Raw genomic sequence first — 20,386 nt, 5'->3', positions numbered from 1 at the left:
TAAAAAGACTTCAAATAGGAAGGGAGCTATTTGTTCAGAAAATAATTTGTAAAATTCTGATGTAATTCCATCAACACCTGGTGATTAATTGTTCTTTAGATGTTTGATAGACTCTATGATCTCTTCAACTTTGATGGGTTCATCACACTGTTTAGATTCTATATCACTGATAGAGTGAACATTATTCAGTGAGTTAAAAAACATCTGTGGATTCCTGACAGTACTTAGAGCTATACAATTTTCTGTAAAAATTGCTACAGTATTTAGCGATTAATTTTTGGTCATCTGTAATAACACCATCAATTTTTAATTTATGGATAGTGTTATTTTTAGAGTGAAATTTCTCAAGTCTAAAGAAATAGGATGAATTCTGTTCTCCCTCCTCAATCCATTTTTTCCTAGATCTAATAAAGGCTCCTTCTGCTTTTAATCTATATATATTATCCAGTTTATTTTTTTATCTCAATTAGTTCCATCTTCTCCCCAGAGAGGCCGGCTGGGGACCTCTGAGAAAGGGAAGTTATCTTACTGATCACCTTTTCCTCCTCAGCTCTTCTGGTCTTAGCAAGATTACTACCATATTTTCTAAGGTATTTGGACACCTCAAATTTAAAAAGCTCCCAGTTCATTGTATTAATTGGATCTCCGCTGTCTAAATATTTGTGCTAGCACTGTTGTAAACTGTAATTTAGCCAATGGGAGACGTATTCCCACACTTTGTTTTCGGCTCAGCCAATGCGGGCGATTCTGTGGAAAGGGTAGCTTGGTCATCACTAGTTATTACAGCCACAAAGTAATAAACCCCGCCCATTTCTAAAATGTATCTTCTTAAAATCTGTTTTTTAAACCTAATCATAACCTCAACCATAACCTTAACCACACTGCTATGCCTAACCCTAACCTTAAACTAAGAACAAAAAGCAAATAGTTGTTTTCATGAATTTTTACGATATATTACGATTTGACTTTGTGGCTGTGGTAACTAGTGGAAACTGGGTAGCTGGGTGGATTGGTAGCAGTCACATGACTGGGAAACGATTTCAGGGTTAGCTACCAGTTTGCTGATACAAACTTGATAATCATGGTAAGTGAAACGGATAAGATAGCTACTCTTTATACTTGTGATTATTATCCATCCAATCCTTCTGTGCGAGTCATTCATTTTAGGTATTGTTTTTTTTGTTATGGCTGATACTGAGACTCGAAAACAGACTCAAGTTGTGGGTGGCGCTAGCTAGCTACGGCCTATCTAAAAACGTTATAGCTACTTACTAGCTAGTAGCTGGCTAAGGCTACTGTAGGCTAACTGTCAACACATTTCATTTTTGAAGAATCGACCGATTCGTTGTTGTCTAGCATCTCTTATGGTCGATGATTTCTATATCTTACTTTTAAAGCACACATTTCACAAAGTCAAAGGAGTGCAGTTTGTTAGTTAGTATTTTCATGAAATGTCTAGACTGTAGCCAGTTAGCTAGCTATCTAGTTGGCTAGCTGCTAACGGAGCTAGTAAAGATCAGAGAGAATATCGATTTAACTTGGCATATGTAACTAGCGAACAAGGTAGATAGCTAAAAATCGGTTATCCGTGACAGAGGGCCAAATATACAAACCTGTCCACCACATTTAACGTTAGCTACCTACTTCAATAGCTAGTTGATGGCTAAGCAAAGGTTAGCCATCAGCTGTCAGTCATTGATCATTCATTCTGGTGATGTCAGTATAGCTAGACATAAACAGGATTAGTGTGAACACAGTGCATACGAATTAGTAGTTAACCACTTGAGAGGCTAGTGACTCAGTGCTACCTTGCAGTCTGCACCTATTACAGTCTTGATGAGGCAAGTTAATTTTTTTCACCATTTCTAATCTCAGGCCATCCAGAGCGCTGACATTAGGATAACTATGTATTAGCTAAATTGATGTTTATGTTGGCCAGTACAGTACCATCAATCATTTCATTATTTACCTTGGGGCATAGCCAGTTTACTGAGCATCTGAGTCAATGTCATGTCTCGGCTCACTGTAACTGTAAACCACTGTAGCTATAATGGTGGAGTATGTCAGAGTAACATGCATGGCATTCCTCTGAGCTTCAGTGTGCTGTCTTTCAGCCTACCACACAGCAGTCACCCCAGGACGAGCAGGAAAAGCTACTTGATGAAGCCGTGCAGGCTGTCAAGGTCCAGTCATTTCAGATGAAACGTTGCCTGGTAAGATCTGCTTATTTCCTCCTGTGGGGGGCCCTTTGACTTCCTTCTCTTTTCTGTTAACAATATAGCAAATATGTATTGTGTTCTCTGACCCTCATTAGTGTATGAGAGAGACACTGTTTCCTAGCCACAAGTTACACTACAGCATTTTTTGGAGCAGTGTATCAGAGATTAACCTAACTGCACTGTTTACTCATATTGACTTGTTAATTGACTTGTTTGAATCCTGACACTTCCATCTGTAGGACAAGAACAAGCTGATGGATGCATTGAAACATGCATCTAACATGCTGGGGGAACTCAGGACCTCCATGTTATCGCCAAAGAGCTACTATGAACTCTGTATCCTTTACCTGCTGCAACCTATGGATCTCTGGTCTAGACGTTTAAAAAAAAAAAAGACTCTCCTCATTCTCCAGATCATTTGACTGTTCTAGGCAAGTCCAGGTTTGGTGTTATTTACAGTTGGGCTATGAGTCCCTAATTCTGAGTGCAGACATGGCCATCTCTGATGAGCTCCACTACCTGGAGGTGTACCTGACAGATGAGTTTGCCAAGGGCAGGAAGGTGGCTGACCTCTATGAGCTGGTTCAATATGCAGGGAACATCATCCCCAGACTGTGAGTACTCAAGCACCCTAATGATCGTGTCAGCTAGTGAATAAAGTGAAGTGTAAATGGGAAGCTGCACATGTTCTCTTGGATTAGCCTACTTGTACATGTGCTCATTCATATGACACCAATGTCCTCTTTAGGCAGTGCAAACTAGATGCAGCTTGACCCTAGAGGAATAGGAAATGGGACAAGTAATGACCCCCCTCTCCTCTCTCCCCAGTTACCTGCTGATCACTGTGGGGGTGGTGTATGTTCGCTCCTTCCCTCAGTCGCGTAAGGACATCCTGAAGGACCTGGTGGAGATGTGTCGTGGGGTGCAGCACCCGCTGAGAGGCCTCTTCCTCAGAAACTACCTGCTGCAGTGCACCCGCAACATTCTGCCTGATGACGGGGAGCAGCTAGAGTAAGAACAAAGGGAGAATCTCAATGACATACTCCTTGCGTCCTCTCTCCTCGCCTCTTTCACAAAACCCTTTGGAGGAGAAGGTCAGAGGGGAGGGACCTCTGGCTTTTTCATCCAAAGGTTTTGAGAAGGAGGTGAGGAAAAAGAGGACGCAAGGAATTTGCCATTGAGATTCTCTCTCTCCTCACGGGGCTCCCCTCCTGAGCTGCCCCTCACTCATTCTCATCGACCGATTCCCACTCGCAATCCAGGCCTCAGTGTGTAAACCAGACATTCTCATTTATGTTTTTTCCGTCCTCTGATTGAATGAGGATTTGAGCTCATTGTTTAGCAATCATCCCAGAAGTTTTATATGTGACCGTTCAGTTATTGATTTAATGAAAAGGCCTATATACTTCCTTTTGATATATCATACTCCACTTAATGAGGCAGAACTTTTGGATCTCATCTCTAACGTCTTTCCAGAGGGGAGGATGCGATGACGGGAGACATTAACGACTCCATTGACTTTGTGCTGCTGAATTTTGCTGAGATGAATAAGCTGTGGGTGCGCATGCAGCACCAGGGCCACAGCCGAGACAGGGAGAAGAGGGAGAAGGAGAGGCAGGAGCTGCGCATCCTGGTCGGGACCAACCTGGTTCGACTCAGCCAGCTGGAGGGGGTCAACGTGGAAAAGTATAAACAGGTTTGTGTTTGCATGTCTGTCTATATATATCGACATCTAGAGCTGTACATTTGCGTGTACTGGAAGTACAATGGAGCCCTTGACATTAACTCTGAATGCTGATATATCCGTCATCTGGAACTGCCGTGAAGACTGTGTAGTTAATATTAATCAGAATGGTTGTTTGCCACTTTTCAGATATTGGCTTGCAAATGTATTCATGTACTTCAATTGAGAGCGTCATGCCATGCAGAGGAGACTAGGAACACAGCGTGCACTGTTCTAGAATAAAGAGCACCTGTAGAATTATGTAGGGTTTAGCCTTTGTTGTTTGTTTAGCTGAGGGACTGGAGAAGATGACCCTTGTCAAGCTCAGAGAGGGGTTCTTAACCCTGAGCACCTCTTTTGATGTTTTATTTTTTCTATTATATCTACTTTACCTTAGAAATTATGTTTGGCAAAGAGGGATGCGGTATTGGATAAAATATTACATTGAATATGTATTACAACGTGCAGAAAACACACAAATACGTAAGTCCCGTATATCTAGAGAGGATAGCCATTGTGTTGCATTGTATTTGGGTTATTTCTCTCCCCAGATTGTGCTGTCCGGTGTCCTAGAGCAGGTGGTAAACTGCCGAGATTCCCTGGCTCAAGAATATCTCATGGAGTGCATCATTCAGGTAACTACTGTTTCCAGTTTGTCATTGCATCAAGGTCTGTAGTAGGAAATGCATACACATAAACTAAACTCAGCAAAAAAAGCAACGTCCTCTCACTGTCAACTGCGTTTTATTTTCAGCAAACTTACCTTAAATATTCAACTTAAATATTTGTATGAACATAACAAGATTCAACAACTGAGACATAAACTGAACAAGTTCCACAGACAATGTGACTAACATAAATGGAATAATGTGTCCCTGAACAAAGGGGGGGTCAAAATCAAAAGTAACAGTCAGTATTTGGTGTGTCCACCAGCTGCATTAAGTACTGCAGTGCATCTCCTCCTCATGGACTGCACCAGATTTTCCAGTTCTTGCTGTGAGATGTTACCCCACTCTTCCTCCAAGGCACCTGCAAGTTCCCAGACATTTCTGGGGGGGAATGGCCCTAGCCCTCACCCTCCGATCCAACAGGTCCCAGACGTGCTCAATGGGATTGAGATCTGGGCTCTTCGCTGGCCATGGCAGAACACTGACATTCCTGTCAAGCAGGAAATCGCACACAAAACGAGCAGTATGGCTGGTGGCATTGTCATGCTGGCGGGACAAGTCAGGATGAGCCTGCAGGAAGGGTACCACATGAGGGAGGAGGATGTCTTCCTTGTAACGCACAGCGTTGAGATTGCCTGCAATGACAACAAGCTCAGTCCGATGATGCTGTGACACACTGCCCCAGACCATGACGGACCCTCCACCTCCAAATCGATCCCGCTCCAGAGTACAGGCCTCGGTGTAAGGCTCATTCCTTCGACGATAAACGTGAATCTGACCATCAGCCCTGGTGAGACAAAACCTCGACTCGTCAGTGGAGAGCACTTTTTGCCAGTCCTGTCTTGTCCAGCAACGATGGGTTTGTGCCCATAGGCGACGTTGTTGCCGGTGATGTCTGGTGAGGACCTGCCTTACAACAGGCCTACAAGCCCTCAGTCCAGCCTTTCTCAGCCTATTGGACAGTCTGAGCACTGATGGAGGGATTGTGCATTCGTGGTGTAACTTGGGCAGTTGTTGTTGCCATCCTGTACCTGTCCCGCAGGTGTGATGTTCCTGATGTACTGATCCTGTGCAGGTGTTGTTACACGTGGTCTGCCACTACGAGGACGATCAGCTGTCCGTCCTGTCTCCCTGTAGCGCTGTCTTAGGCGTCTCACAGTACGGACATTGCAATTTATTGCCCTGGCCACATCTGCAGTCCTCATGCCTCCTTGCAGCATGTCTAAGGCACGTTCACACAGATGAGAAGGGACACTGGGCATCTTTCTTTTGGTGTTTTTCAGAGTCCGTAGAAAGGCCTTTTTCATAACTGACCTTAATTGCCTACCGTCTGTAGGCTGTTAGTGTCTTAATGACCGTTCCACAGGTGCATGTTCATTAATTGTTTATGGTTCATTGAACAAGCATGGGAAACGGTGTTTAAACTCTTTACAATGAAGATCTGGGAAGTTATTTGGATTTTTACGAATTATCTTTGAAAGACAGGGTCCTGAAAAAGGGACTTAATTTTTATTTTTTATTACTGATTCTTCACATAGACTGGTCACATGGTAGAGGTGTCACCCTGCTCTGCTGTCTCTGGCCCTTCTCCTCTTCTAATAGGTCTTCCCTGATGAGTTCCACCTTCAGACACTGAACCTATTCCTTCGTTCCTGTGCCGACCTGCATCAGCACGTCAATGTAAAAAACATCATCATCGCTCTCATTGACAGGTGACGTAAACTCTGCGACATATGATTTAATTTCAATCAGTACACTACACACAGGATTGCGCTTTTCCATTTTCCTTTGGTGTTGTGCTGGAACCCACTGACACGATTGGTGTTCTTTGTTTTAGACTGGCTTTGTTTGCTCACCGAGAAGATGGACCTGGAATCCCTGCTGAAATCAAACTGTTTGATATTTTCTCCCAACAAGTAGCCACAGTTATACAGGTAAGTGATGGCGAAAGACTTTACTCTTTTTTCTTTGTGTCTTTCTCCTGCAATCCATTTTCCCATTGATTTGGTCGTAAAAAATTCCCCTGCATATATTCTATTGCTGTATTGTTATCTCTCACTCAAAAGACAAATTCTGGCACAAAATCTAGGTCTAGTTTTCCTCTCATCGACTCAATCTCATGACCTTGATATATGCTTAAGTTTAAGCAATTAAAATGAAGTAGGCTACATGATATGTTATTACCTTATTTTGTATTTCATCTTTTCCCCCCCAGTCCCGCCAGGACATGCCTTCGGAGGATGTGGTCTCACTACAGGTGTCCCTCATCAACCTGGCCATGAAGTGCTACCCTGACCGGGTAGACTATGTGGACAAGGTGTTGGAGAGCACAGTGGAGATCTTCAACAAGCTCAACTTGGAGCAGTAAGAGCACTAGCATGTCCCTGTCTCAGTGTTACATTAGTTGATCTTCTGGATAGCTCTTCTTCTCCTTTGTTTGGTAGAGGAATTCAACGTTGCATCAGGCCAAAGATACATTAATGGAAATTAAAATCAAATTATATTAGCAGGGGTTGCGTTAACGCAGAATTCTGTATTTTTCACGCAGGGGAAAAAATGATAAAACGCGTAAGAAATATCTTGCTGTGTTTTATAAACGCAGATATAAAATGCTTCTAATTGTAATTTCAGCTCGTCATCAGACGAATTTTGTACTTTAGTTGCACTTCTCCACTCTGATAAATGAATAAACAGGCATTCTAGCAGCAGACGGCGCTCTAACTGATGTGTAGCTTCTTTTCTACGGTAAAATTTAAGACTAACTTCAAGCAAAACATAGAAAGAATGTCGTCAGCTACATTTCCTTATGATAAACATTAGAAATATTATGGCCATGCATCGTTTTCGCCCAAAAATATCTTGCTTTTTTACACCAAATAGTGTTCCACTTCTGTTGAAAATGACATCTGATGAAAATTAAGCTATTTTCTGCCAAATGTGTTGCGCTAATGTAGTATCTGTGAAGGAGAACTGTAGTTGCACACTCCTGATCACTCTATTGAAGCAAAAAATCACTATTGACTTTCAATATAAATCACAGGTGATTTTATTGATGGTCTGCGTTTTGAAAATGCAGTTTTCTGAACTCTAGTGCGACCCCTAGCCTACACCTGTAAGGCCCACCCTGCTGTGAAGTACTAAAGCTTTCAAACGTCTACCTATTCTGTACTGTCTTGCATTAAAGCTTGCTGAACAAAACAACCCCTAGACAGTAGAATAAACTCATTCTTCAGCAAAGTGCTAGAGTAGGCTACAATGCTTTGTTCAGCCATACTTGAGACGGAAAGTTCACAAATCTGAATAGAAAGCCTGTTGCAGAGTACATTTTCTCATCAAAGCACTAACGAATTAAAAATAATAGTGAAAAGTGTGTTATCCACATCTATGATCTCAAATCTCTGTAAGAAGTTTGAGGTAATGTCTTAATGAAATTCCCTTTTTGCTTTAGACAAAAAATAGATAATGCATTTGTTTTTCTGCCATCATGTGATATTTGGATGTTATTATATTTCCCAATTTTCAAAGATAGCTGACAAAGAAAACTGCCATAGCTACTGCAGTATTTTTATTCTTAACTATTGTCTCCCCTCTTTCAAAGCATTGCAACCAGTAGCGCGGTCTCAAAAGAGTTGACTAGGCTGCTGAAGATCCCAGTGGACACCTACAACAACATTCTGACTGTTCTGCAGCTCAAGTACTTCCCTCCGCTCTTCGAGTACTTTGATTATGAGTCCCGCAAAAGCATGAGCTGTTACGTTCTGAGCAACACTCTGGACTACAACACCACCATTATAGCCCAGGAGCAGGTCAGTACACACACGCACCAACACACACCAACGTACACATACAGTACCAGTCAAAGGTTTAGACACACCTACTCATTCAAGGGTTTTTCTTTATTTTTACTATTTTCTACATTGTAGAATAATAGTGAAGACATCAACACTATGAAATAACAGATGGAATCATGTAGTAACCAAAAAAGTGTTAAACAAATCTAAATATATTTGAGATTCTTCAAAGTAGCCACCCTTTGCCTTGATGACAGCTTTGCACACGCTTGGCGTTCTCTCAACCAGCTTCACCTGGAATGCTTTTCCAACAGTCTTGAAGGAGTTCCCACATATGCTGAGCACTTGTTGGCTGCTTTTCCTTCACTCTGCGGTCCAACTCATCCCAAACCATCTCAATTTGGTTGAGGTTGGGTGATTGTGGAGGCCAGGTCACCTGATGCAGCATTCCATCACTCCTTCTTGGTCAAATAGCACTTACACAGCCTGGAGGTGTGTTGGGTCATTGTCCTGTTGAAAAACAAAATATAGTCCCCCTAAGCGCAAAGCAGATGGGATGGCTGTAGAATGCTGTGGTAGCCATGCTGGTTAAGTGTGCCTTGAATTCTAAATAAATCACTGACAGCATCACCAGCAAAGCACTGTCACACCTCCTCCTCCATGCTTTACGTTGGGTACCACACATGCAGAGATCATCAGTTCACCTACTCTGCGTCTCACAAACGACACAGCGGTTGGAACCAAAAATCTCAAATTTGGCCTCATCAGCCTAAAGACATATTTCCACTGGTTCTAATGTCCATTGCTTGTGTTTCTTGTCCCAAGCAAGTCTCTTCTTATTGGTGTCCTTTAGTAGTGGTTTCTTTGCAGCAATTCGACCATGAGGCCTGATTCACGCAGTCTCCTCTGAACAGTTGATGTTGAGTCTGTTACTTGAACTCTGAAGCATTTATTTGGCCTGCAGCCATCTGAGGTGCAGTTAACTTTAATGAACTTGTCCTCTGCAGCAGAGGTAACTCTGGGTCTTCCTTTCCTGTGGCGTTCCACGTGAGAGCCAGTTTCATAATGCGCTTAATGGGTTTTGCAACTGCACTTGAAGAAACATTAAAAGTTCTTGACATTTTCTAGATTGACTGACCTTCATTAAAGTAATGATGGACTGTCGTTCCTCTTTGCTTATTTGAGCTGTTCTTGCCATAATATCGACTTGGTATTTTACCAAACAGGGCTGTCTTCTGTATACCACCCCTACCTTGACACAAAACAACTGATTGGCTCAAAAGTATTAAGAAGGAAAGAAATTCCACAAATGAACTTTTTAACAAGGCACACGTGTTAATTGAAATGCATTCCAGGTGACTACCTCATGAAGCTGGTTGGGAGAATGCCAAGAGTGTGCAAAGCTGTCATCACAAGGCAAAGGGTGGATACTTTGAAGAATCTCAAATATAAAATATATTTTGATTTGTTTAACACATTTTTTGGTTGCTACATGATTCCATGTGTTATTTCATAGTTTTGATGTCTTCACTATTATTCTACTATGTAGAAAATTGTAAAAACCCTTGAATGAGTGTGTCCTAACTTTTTATTTTATTTTTTATTTTAAATTTTACCCCCTTTTCTCCCCAATTTTCGTGGTATCCAATCGCTAGTAATTACTATCTTGTCTCATCGCTACAACTCCCGTACGGGCTCGGGAGAGACGAAGGTCGAAAGCCATGAAGCACAACCCAACCAAGCCGCACTGCTTCTTAACACAGCGCGCCTCCAACCCGGAAGCCAGCCGCACCAATGTGTCGGAGGAAACACCGTGCACCTGGCCCCCTTGGTTAGCGCGCACTGTGCCCGGCCTGCCACAGGAGTCGCTGGAGCGCGATGAGACAAGGATATCCCTACCGGCCAAACCCTCCCTAACCCGGACGACGCTTGGCCAATTGAGCGTCGCCCCACGAACCTCTCGGTCGCGGCTGGCTGCGACAGAGCCTGGGCGCGAACCCAGAGACTCTGGTGGCGCAGCTAGCGCTGCGATGCAGTGCCCTAGACCACTGCGCCACCCGGGAGGCCCGTGTGTCCTAACGTTTGACTGGCACTGTACACACACACACACACACACACACACTGATATGTGCTACTAACTTAGATTTTTGCACGTTACATATTAAGCTGTGTTCTTTCTCGTAAGTGTTTTCTTGTTGGGCTCTTTTTACCTTACTTTATCTGTTTAGGTAAGCATCCACAAAAGGCTCTTTGTATTGTATACATCCAAGCAGTCTGCCTACATATTTTCATCAATTCTCTTCAAGATATTGGCTGTTCAAGTCACATTAACCTTTTCTATTTGGAAAAGGTCAATGTGAAACATGATTCAGAGCACCAGTCTTTTCTAAGAGAGCTCTTAGTGGGACTCCAGGAGAATGTTGATTTCCCATTAATGCCATAAGAGGCCTTTTTAGAAAGCCTTTCTCTCAAACTTATATAACTATCTCCACCCATACCTTTTTGACCACGATAAAACTTCAACTCTATTACAATATACTTGCAGTTTGTCCATTTTTTTGCTGCTTATAGCCCTTTCCAGTCTGCTCAAGAAAGCTTATTGATGATAGTGGCTTCAGAAAGTATTTACACCCCTTTTTACTTTTTACACATTTTGTTATGTTACAAAGTGGGATTTTTTTATTTTATTTAATGGTCTTTTTTTGTCAACGGTTCACACATAGTACTCTGTAATGTCAAAGTGGAAAATTCTATTATTTTGAAATTGATTAGATAAGTATTCAACCCCCTGAGTCAATACATGTTAGAATCACCTTTGGCAACGATTACAGCCGTGAGTGTTTTTGGGTCAGTCTCTAAGAGCTTTGCAAACCTGGATTGAATAATGTTTGCACATGTATTATTTTCAAATTCTTCAAGCTCTGTCAAGTTGGTTATTGGTCATTGCTTGATATTCATTTTCAAGTCTTGCCATGGAGTTTCAAGCCAATTTGGCAAAACTGTAACTAGGCCACTCGGGAACATTCAATGTCTTCTTGGTAAGCCACTTCAGTGTAGATTTGGCCTTATTTTCCTGCTGAAAGGTGAATTTGTCTTCCAGTGTCTGTTGGAAAGCAGACTGAACCAGTTTTTCCTCTAGGATTTTGCCTGTGCTTAGCTCTATTACATTTATTTTTATCCTAAATAACTTCCTAGTCCTTCCTGATGACAAGCATACCCATAACATGATGCAGCCACCACTATGCTTGAAAATGTGAAGAGTGGTGCTCAGTGACGTGTTGTTGGATTTGACCCAGATATAACGCTGTGTATTCAGGACAAAAAGTGCATTTCTTTGCCACATTTTTAGCAGTATTACTTTAGTGCCTTATTGTCAACAGGATGTATGTTTTGGAAACTTTTTATTCTGTACAGGCTTCCTTCTTTTCACTGTCATATAGGTTAGTATTCTGAGGTAACTACAATGTTGTTGATCCATCTTCAGCTTTCTTCTATCACAGTCATTAAACTCTAATTGTTTTAAAATCACCATTGGCGTCATCGTGAAATCCCTGAGCGGTTTCCTTCCTTTCCGGCAACTGAGTTAGGAAGGATGCCTGTATCTTTGTAGTGACTGGGTGTATTGATACACCATCCAAAGGGTAATTGATAACTTCAATATGCTCAAAGGGATATTTGGTGTCTGCTTTGTTTTACTTTCAGTCCATGCAACTTATGTCACATAAGTGCATTTTTACTCCTGTACTAATTTAGTCTTGATATAACAAAGGAGTTGAATACTTATTGACTCAAGACAGTTCAGCTTGTCATTTTTTATTAATTTGTAAAAAAATAAATAAAATAAAAATCTAAAAAACAAAAGTCCACTTTACATGATGTGCTAATTGTGTGTAGGCCAGTGACACAGTCTCAATTTGATCCATTTTTATTTCAGGCTGTAACAACAATATGTGGAAAAAGTCAAGGGGTTTGAGTACTTTCTGAAAGCACTGTAAATATCTCACTGCTGAGCAACGCTTTCTCTCTCCCTCAAGGTGGATGCCATCTTGACCCTGGTGTCGACACTGATCCAGGACCAGCCAGACCAGCCCGCTGAAGACCCAGACCCAGAGGACTTTGCTGAGGAGCAGAGCCTTGTGGGTCGCTTTATCCATCTGCTGCTTTCCGACGACCCCGACCAACAGTATCTGGTAAGCTATGCTTACCGTACAGTTGAATTCCGTCACAGTATCCATGCGTTTTCAGGAGATGTATTTTATGGCATGTGTTAATGGAGTTCTCCGTCATGTTCTTCAGATCCTGAATACAGCCAGGAAGCACTTTGGTGCTGGGGGGAACCAGAGGATTCGCTACACTCTTCCACCGCTGGTGTTTGCTGCCTATCTGCTGGCCTTCCGCTACAAAGAGAACTCTTCATCAGTACGTCACGTAACCCTTACCCTAACTATACTGAACAAAAATATAAATGCAACATGTAAAGTGTTGGTCACATTTTTCATGAGTTGAAATACAAGATCCCAGAAATGTTCCATACACACGAAAAGCTTTTTTTCTCTCAAATGTTGTGCACAAATTTGTTTACATCCCTGTTACTGAGCATTTCTCCTTTGCCAAAATAATCCATCCACCTGACAGGTGTGAGATATAAAGAAGCTCATATAACAGCATGATCATTACACCGGTGTTTGGGACAATAAAAGGCAACTCTAAAATGTGCAGTTTTGTCACACAACACAATGCCACCAGTGTTTCAAGTTTTGGGGGAGCATGCTGACTGCAGGAATGTCCAACAGAGCTATTACCAGAGAATTGAATGTTAATTTCTCTACCTTAAGCTGTCGTTTTAGAGAATTTGGCAGTACATCCAACCGGCCTCACAACTGCCGACCATAACTAGAGAACTCCACCTCCCGCTTCTTCACCTGCGGGATCGTCTGAGGAGGGGGGGGTTGCTGAGGAGTTTTTCTGTCTGTAATTAAAGCCCTTTTGTGGGGAAAAACTCATTCTGATTGGTTGGGCCTGACTCCCCAGTGGGTGGACCTGTCTCCCAAGTGAGTGGGCCAATGCCCACCAATGGCTGCTCACCCTCACTGCTCACTCACAGTCATGTGAAATCCATAGATTAGGGCCTAATTTATTTATTTCAATTGACTGATTTCCTTCTATGAACTGTAACTCAGTAAAATCTTTGAAATTGTTGCATGTTGCGTTTATATTTTTGTTCAGTATACATATAGTTTTGTTATGAAGAGGATGATTTATAATAAAACGGAAGGTGGATTTGAACTGTTTCCTCTTTGTTGAACACGTCCCACAGGATGACAAATGGGAGAAGAAGTGCCAGAAGATCTTCTCGTTTGCCCACCAAACCATCAGTGCTCTGATCAAGGCTGAGCTGGCTGAGCTGCCCCTCAGACTCTTCCTACAGGGGGCGCTGGCCGCAGGAGAGATTGGCTTCGAGAACCACGAGACTGTGGCCTACGAGTTCATGTCACAGGTACAGGGGACAAAATGGGTTGAGAATGTGACATTGGAAAGAGGGAGGTCACTACCCCTCTTCGCCTCAGGTTTACTTGTGCCCTGTGTTGGCAGCATTGATCCACTGATTTCAGTGAGGAATTTTTCTATATCTGTTTTCTCTGAGAACCCCCCCACCTCCCCCAGGCCTTCTCCCTGTATGAGGATGAGATCAGCGACTCCAAGGCTCAGCTAGCAGCCATCACGCTGATCATCGGCACGTTTGAGAGAACGAAATGCTTCAGCGAGGAGAACCACGAACCGCTGAGGACACAGTGTGCACTCGCCGCCTCCAAACTGCTCAAGAAGCCAGACCAGTGTCGGGCCGTCAGCATCTGTGCACACCTCTTCTGGTCCGGACGCAACACTGAAAAGAATGGAGAGGAGGTGGGGGTTGTGATCACAAAGAGGAGAAATATATATATAATTATTGTGTAAAATACAGTGCAGTACTAAAGATGGTGTCACCATAGTAACAGGACATGCAGTAACAGTCTAGTTTTGAGACGTATTTATTTTATTTAACCTTTATTTAAGACTGATTGCCTTGCTTTGTCCTCTGTTCTGATGAGATGTAAAAAAAAAAATATATATATATATATATATATATATATATATTTTTTTTTTTTTTTTTAAAGCAGGGTGGTAATTCTAAGGTTCCTTGTGTATAATGACATACATAATCAGAGTATTGAAGCGTGAGAAATGCAGGACGAAGTTCTCTTTGTTCTATGATTGGTTGCTGCTGAAGTGACAACGAACACATAGCACTTTCAACTTCCTCTTTCTTCATTACAGGTGGCATGTGTGTGAATGCGTGGTAGAGTTTTACACCTCGACTGTCTCTGTTCTCAGATTCGTGACGGGAAGAGGGTGATGGAGTGCTTAAAGAAAGCCCTGAAAATCGCCAACCAGTGCATGGACCCGTCATTGCAAGTGCAGCTCTTCATTGAGATCCTGAACAGATACGTCTGTTTCTACGAAAGAGAGAATGATGCGGTATGCGCACATTTCTTCCCTCTTGTCCTCCTCGTCTGTACCACTCATTCCTGACACGCTTTTTCAGAACCAGGCCTACATTATGAAATCCTGATGTCTTTTCAACGCACTTCAAGTGCAGACGGTCACATTGAGGTCCCTGGAGAGATGCCATCCAATCTCCCCTTTTCTCTGAGTTTATTGGAACAGTGTTGGGACTTGCTAGGACTCCAAGGGGACGCCCACTCTTTGGTGGTTATTTACCAGCGCGGGAAGAACAGGAGGCTACAGCTCACCCGCCCACTCTCCTCAGATAGACACCCCATCTGCATGAGGGGGTTCTTTTTAACAGCTAGAGAGGGTACTAGGCCTCCAGGGACTGAGAACAGGGGCTCCATAGTCATGACAATTTGAGACACTAACATAATTGCTCCCGCTTAATCATTATATAACCTTTGTCTTATAACTGAGTATATTTATGCATATCTACAGTAGGTAATACATTGTTGTTGTTTTTCTAACTAATTTCAACCTATTTGAAGTTATTATTTAAGATCATGAAACGTCTTGATCCCCTGTAGGTGACGGTCCCGGTTCTGAACCAGCTGATCCAGAAGATCCGAGAGGACCTGCCAAACCTGGAGGCCAGCGAGGAGACAGAGCAGATCAACAAACACTTCCACAACACACTGGAGCACCTGCGTCTGCAGAGAGAGTCGCCGGAGGCCGAGGGGCCTGCTTATGAGGGCCTGGTGCTGTAGGGCTCGCTACACTTATAAAAAATATCTATATATATTTACACACACATGTACACTCACACCAGGGTATTCCATCCATTGGGGGAAAAATGCCATTCCCACCAACAACACCTGCCTTCCATCTCTCTTTCTATATCCTTTTCTCCTCTTCTTCCTTCTATCATCCCTCTTTATTTCATGTTACCATTTTTAGCATAAGGTGTTGCATTTAATGGTGTTGCTTTTGAGAATACATGGTGTACAGGCTGCGGTTTGCCTTGCACTTCCTGCGTGTTGTCATTCCTTCATATTTGACCATTTCTGTTGTCCGTCGTCACCCTCGGAAGGAGACGATATAGCCAGTGGAAGCTCATGTTTAAACTTTGACCCCTACTCCTCTCTGTCTGTACGACATGATTTCATGGTCATGCAGAATAATGAAATAATGCCTGCTTTTAGAGAATGTCGCGTCATTACGAGGTTGTACTGGGGAGAGTTATCCCGTTGACCTAACGCTGTGACCCAACAACCCCTTCTCCTCCACGGACTAACACCTGGGCTGTCGGCTGTAGATTTTCCTTTGCCCTCTCTCAACGGCGTCACTCATTTGGCTCGAGCTTTTTTTTATATTATTATTTCTGGTTGCAGCCTTCTGTGGTTGACAGCCATTTGTAGAGAGTTAAGCGGCGTGCGTTGGTGCATGCTTTTACATAGACCTGCTCTGGATATCCCGATGAGTGGTAGGAGGAACTGATGTGTATGATACCCCTTTGTCACTGGAGCTTATACAGTGGCGGCTAACCTTCATTTCTTTGACGTCCACATTGATTGAACGATCTTTGTTGGAGGTGGGTTCTATTCGTCTCGTTGTCTTCTGGATTTTGAACCCTATGTATTGTATGTATGGCCTACTTGTAAATCAGCAAAAAACGAATAAATATCAATATCATGTCATTTGCACAAATAAACAAATTGATATTAACCCTACATGTCTATAACTTTTAGTGTCCATCTTCTGTTATGCTGCAGATTACTAGCCTGTAGTTTTGAATTAGTATTGAGTCGGTGCACGGAAGTGCAAATGAGGGGAGATTCGCGTTTGTTTACAGAATGGCTCACTGGGTGCTATTATGAAAGACAGACAAGGTTATTATTAAGGTTATATTTTTAGAAACACTATTTTGGTTGTGTTTTCTACCATTCAGTATGGTCAATGTTGTGTTGAGTTGTGACTCATGCTTAAAATGAGGTCCAATTAGCTATCTACTGTCTGCTGCTGTTATCCAGTTTTCTGTCATCCGTTGCTAGGTGACTGTTCAATGGAGACAGGCTCTCGTTGGTGGCCAAAGGAATCATTTTCACAGCTGGCAACATGTTTTTCTTTGTCATCGAGCTAAGATTTGGTGCCTATACTACATAAAGGCTAACATACTCTGTGTTACACAAGGTTTTGAACACTGGTGCCTGGTGTCCAAAGTAGATAATAAACATAGTGGAGGTGAGCGGCTGCATGTATTTATTGTTCAACGTAAAACAGACATTACATGTGTTCTAAAATAACTAATACATGTTGTAAGATCTGCAAACACGCACATGCTACACACGAAATACAAAACAATGTTCATGGTGACCATCTGTACCCAGTGTTGTGCAACACTCAATACGACCTGTCCACCTACGTTGACATCATGAGACAACTGATTATGTAAAACTGTCAGAGCAAGACCAGAGTTGTCAGTGCAAATTGGTCATGCTTAATATATTTGTTCCATATACTGTGGCTGAATTTTAATCTTGGTGGTACAAAGCAGTTTTCTGAAAGCCTTTCTGAAGCTCGTGTGACACAGTGGGTAAAGGACAGGGTTGATGGAGGAGTTGACCCACAGTAGCCAGAAAGAGATTTCATACAGGTAGTGCTGGACACATTGGGCATGACACGCTGCACGGATGATCATTAACAGTGTGTAGGGAGCCCAGCACAGGCCAAATACACACACAATCACTGCCAGGGACTTGGCAATTTTCTTGTCCTTTGAGAGACGGAAACGACTGGCAGTTACTTCAGACCGGCTGCGCTGTTTACTGAACGAGTGCTCCGCAGCCTGGAACCGCGTCCTGGAATGCTGGACCATATCGCCCACTTGCAGTGGAGGAAGGTCCAGAATACTGCGGTCCTTACTTGTCTCATGGTTGCTGTTCCCAGTTACTGCTGACACTTTAGCAGTAGATAGAATACCTCCTAACCTGGCAGCATTGTTTGGGATCCTTGGAGCTTCACCTTCCACTGGTCTGACGAAGAATACATGCTGAACTCCAGCTTTCAGGGCCTCCATCTCACTGTCCCCAGGCCCCTCGACAGGCTGCTCATCCCTCACCTGGTTCCGCCTCCTGATGTTGATGTAGATGCTGATGTTGAAGTACATGACAGTAACAAATGGGGTGAAAAACTCAACGGTGGATGCTGTCATCAGGAAATACCAGTTGAAGTAAAACTCTGCGTGGCACTCTTTGTCGGGCACCACGCTACTACCAGCAATGTACTCCCAGATAATGATCGCTGGCCCATAGAGTAGGAAAGCAGCCAGCCACACACTCATCATCTTCAGAACAGCCTCCCGGGTCACACCTTTCTGACACCTGTAGCTCACCTGATACAGAAAGAAAGGAATGGTGGCATTATTGAAATGAAGTGTACACGGTTCTTGGTGCACTAAATAAAATCTTTCAATTATCATTTTTGATATGGCTTTACATTTCATTACTCCCATCACTAGCAGGCAGTTGAAAATGAAACCTGCGTAGGAAAGGATAACCGTGCGTAAATGCTCTCACCGCTCGGGTGACAGATATAAATCTGTCGAAGCTGATCAGGACGATGTTGAACACTGATGCCGTGCATAAAGTATAGTCCACCACCAGCCATATCTTGCACAGACCTCGTCCGAGTCTCCACTCGCCGGTAATGACATAGGGGATATACGCAGGAATGCAAAAGCCTCCTGCAGGTGGGATGGAACACAAATGTTACGCACGACTATTAAACACGCATATGAAACGCGTTTTCAAATATTTTGGCAATATAGAACATTACAGAGAGAATATATGTATGGGCAGCAGTTGCTTATGAATCATGCACAACAGTATACCTTTACAACAATGGCACACAATGCATTTGCTCACGCAACACATTTACGCACTCACCAACGAGTAAGTCGGCAATGGCCAAATTAAAAAAGAAAAAGTTCCCTTGAGTTCGCAAACTTTTCTCCACCACAAAGGCTAATATTACAAGTGCGTTGCCTAGCACAGTGGCGAAGACCAGAAGCGTCATGAGCACGGCCAAGAACACCGAGGTAGACGGAGAGAATTGTCCATAATGCGAACGCGGGTTCGCAGGCATCTCCATATCACCAAGCGCTGTGGCGTTTCCCTGGGTAACCACAGACCAGTTGAGCATCTCATTCGATTTCCAATGCGAAGTGACGGCCATGGAAGATCCAGCACCCATCAATAAAGATTCGGGTTGCATGGTCCCCATTTTTTTATTATATTAGCTTAACCAGACAACTTCAATAGCATGTTAAAGCTAACATGTTCGTGTGAAGACTGAAAACGAGGAGGAAAATACCGTTTTTATAGGCTGCAGCCTACATAAAACGAGAGCTGCGTTTTTATTGGTTGTTTTGCACTGCATGTGAGAACTGGAAAAAACAGGACATATGATGCCCATCTCCTCGGTCTGTTTGAGCAGACATTTTATAAAGACAGTGAAATAAAGGTTAGAATTGTGAATTCCTTAGAATACACAACATTTGAAAGCATATGGGTGTTCTGTATTTCTTTCTAAACATAACTTTTGCTGTTAGAAAATATGAATTTCCAAAGCAAAAATAAATGAAAACTTCTGAAAGGTATTCCTGGAAATGATTTTTTATCTAATTTCATATTAATATTAATATTGTGTCAGAGCACCTGGCTATACTAAACAAAAATATAAACGCAACATGCAACAATGTCAAATATTTTACTGAGTTACAGTTCATAAGGAAATAATCTATGGATTTCACATGACTGGGAATAGAGATATGCATCTGTTGGTCACAGATACCTTAAAAAAAAGGTAGGGGCGTGGATCAGAAAACCAGTCAGTATCTGGTGTGACCACCATTTGCCTCTTTCAGCATGACATCTCCTTCTCATTGAGTTGATCAGGCTGTTGATTGTGGCCTGTGGAATGTTGTGCCACTCCTCTTCAATGGCTGTGAGAAGTTTCTGGATATTGGCAGGAACTGGAACACGCCGTCTTACACGTCAATCCAGAGCATCCCAAACATGCTCAATGGGTGACGTGTCTGGTGAGTATGCAGGTGTCACGCCCTGGCCTTAGTATTCTTTGTTTTCTTTATTATTTTAGTTAGGTCAGGGTGTGACATGGGGAATGTTTGTGTTTTGTCGTTTTGGGTGGTTATATAGTAAAGGGGGTGTTGGGTGTAGTGTATGAGTTTGTGTTGAGTGTATGTTTCTAGGTATGTCTATGGTTGAGTGAATGTGTCTAGGTATGTCTATGGTTGCCTGAGTGGTTCTCAATCAGAGACAGATGTCTTTCATTTGTCTCTGATTGGGAGCCATATTTAAGGCAGCCATGGGCATCATGCATTTGTGGGTAATTGTCTATGTGTAGTGTTTGTGTCAGCACTATTTGTCTGTATAGCTTCACGGTCGTCAGTTTGTTATTTTGTTAGTTTATGTATAG

General features: G+C 42.7%; 2 protein-coding genes across 4 annotated transcripts; one reads left to right on the top strand and one right to left on the bottom strand.

Annotated features, from left to right (window-relative positions):
• Window positions 1-992: 992 nt before the first annotated feature.
• On the top strand, window positions 993-16,620 carry LOC120024958 (vacuolar protein sorting-associated protein 35-like). Of its 3 annotated transcripts, none has more exons than XM_038969348.1 (17): window positions 993-1,084; window positions 2,130-2,213; window positions 2,459-2,555; window positions 2,710-2,833; window positions 3,048-3,230; window positions 3,696-3,915; window positions 4,494-4,577; window positions 6,213-6,322; window positions 6,448-6,544; window positions 6,826-6,974; window positions 8,209-8,416; window positions 12,436-12,591; window positions 12,698-12,820; window positions 13,719-13,898; window positions 14,066-14,305; window positions 14,774-14,917; window positions 15,478-16,620. In XM_038969348.1, exons 1-17 carry the CDS (start codon window positions 1,082-1,084, stop codon window positions 15,655-15,657), a joined length of 2,382 nt encoding a protein of 793 aa, XP_038825276.1. In that variant the 5' UTR covers window positions 993-1,081; the 3' UTR covers window positions 15,658-16,620. The 3 variants fall into 3 exon arrangements, with proteins under 3 accessions (XP_038825276.1, XP_038825275.1, XP_038825274.1); XM_038969347.1 differs by having other exon boundaries at window positions 2,127-2,213; XM_038969346.1 differs by having other exon boundaries at window positions 1,000-1,084; window positions 2,115-2,213.
• A 767-nt stretch (window positions 16,621-17,387) lies between these two features.
• Window positions 17,388-19,123, bottom strand: LOC120025068 (histamine H3 receptor-like). Its single transcript, XM_038969504.1, has 3 exons — window positions 18,835-19,123; window positions 18,466-18,632; window positions 17,388-18,281 (listed from the first exon to the last, which is right to left on the bottom strand). The coding sequence occupies exons 1-3, from the start codon at window positions 19,121-19,123 to the stop codon at window positions 17,388-17,390; spliced, it is 1,350 nt and encodes a 449-aa protein (XP_038825432.1).
• Between the last annotated feature and the right edge of the window lie 1,263 nt (window positions 19,124-20,386).

This window comes from Salvelinus namaycush, chromosome 30 (genome assembly GCF_016432855.1).
Source record: "Salvelinus namaycush isolate Seneca chromosome 30, SaNama_1.0, whole genome shotgun sequence".
NCBI lineage: Eukaryota > Metazoa > Chordata > Actinopteri > Salmoniformes > Salmonidae > Salvelinus > Salvelinus namaycush.
Note: the sequence above shows the minus strand (reverse complement) of the source record. Positions and strands in the feature narration are given on the sequence as shown.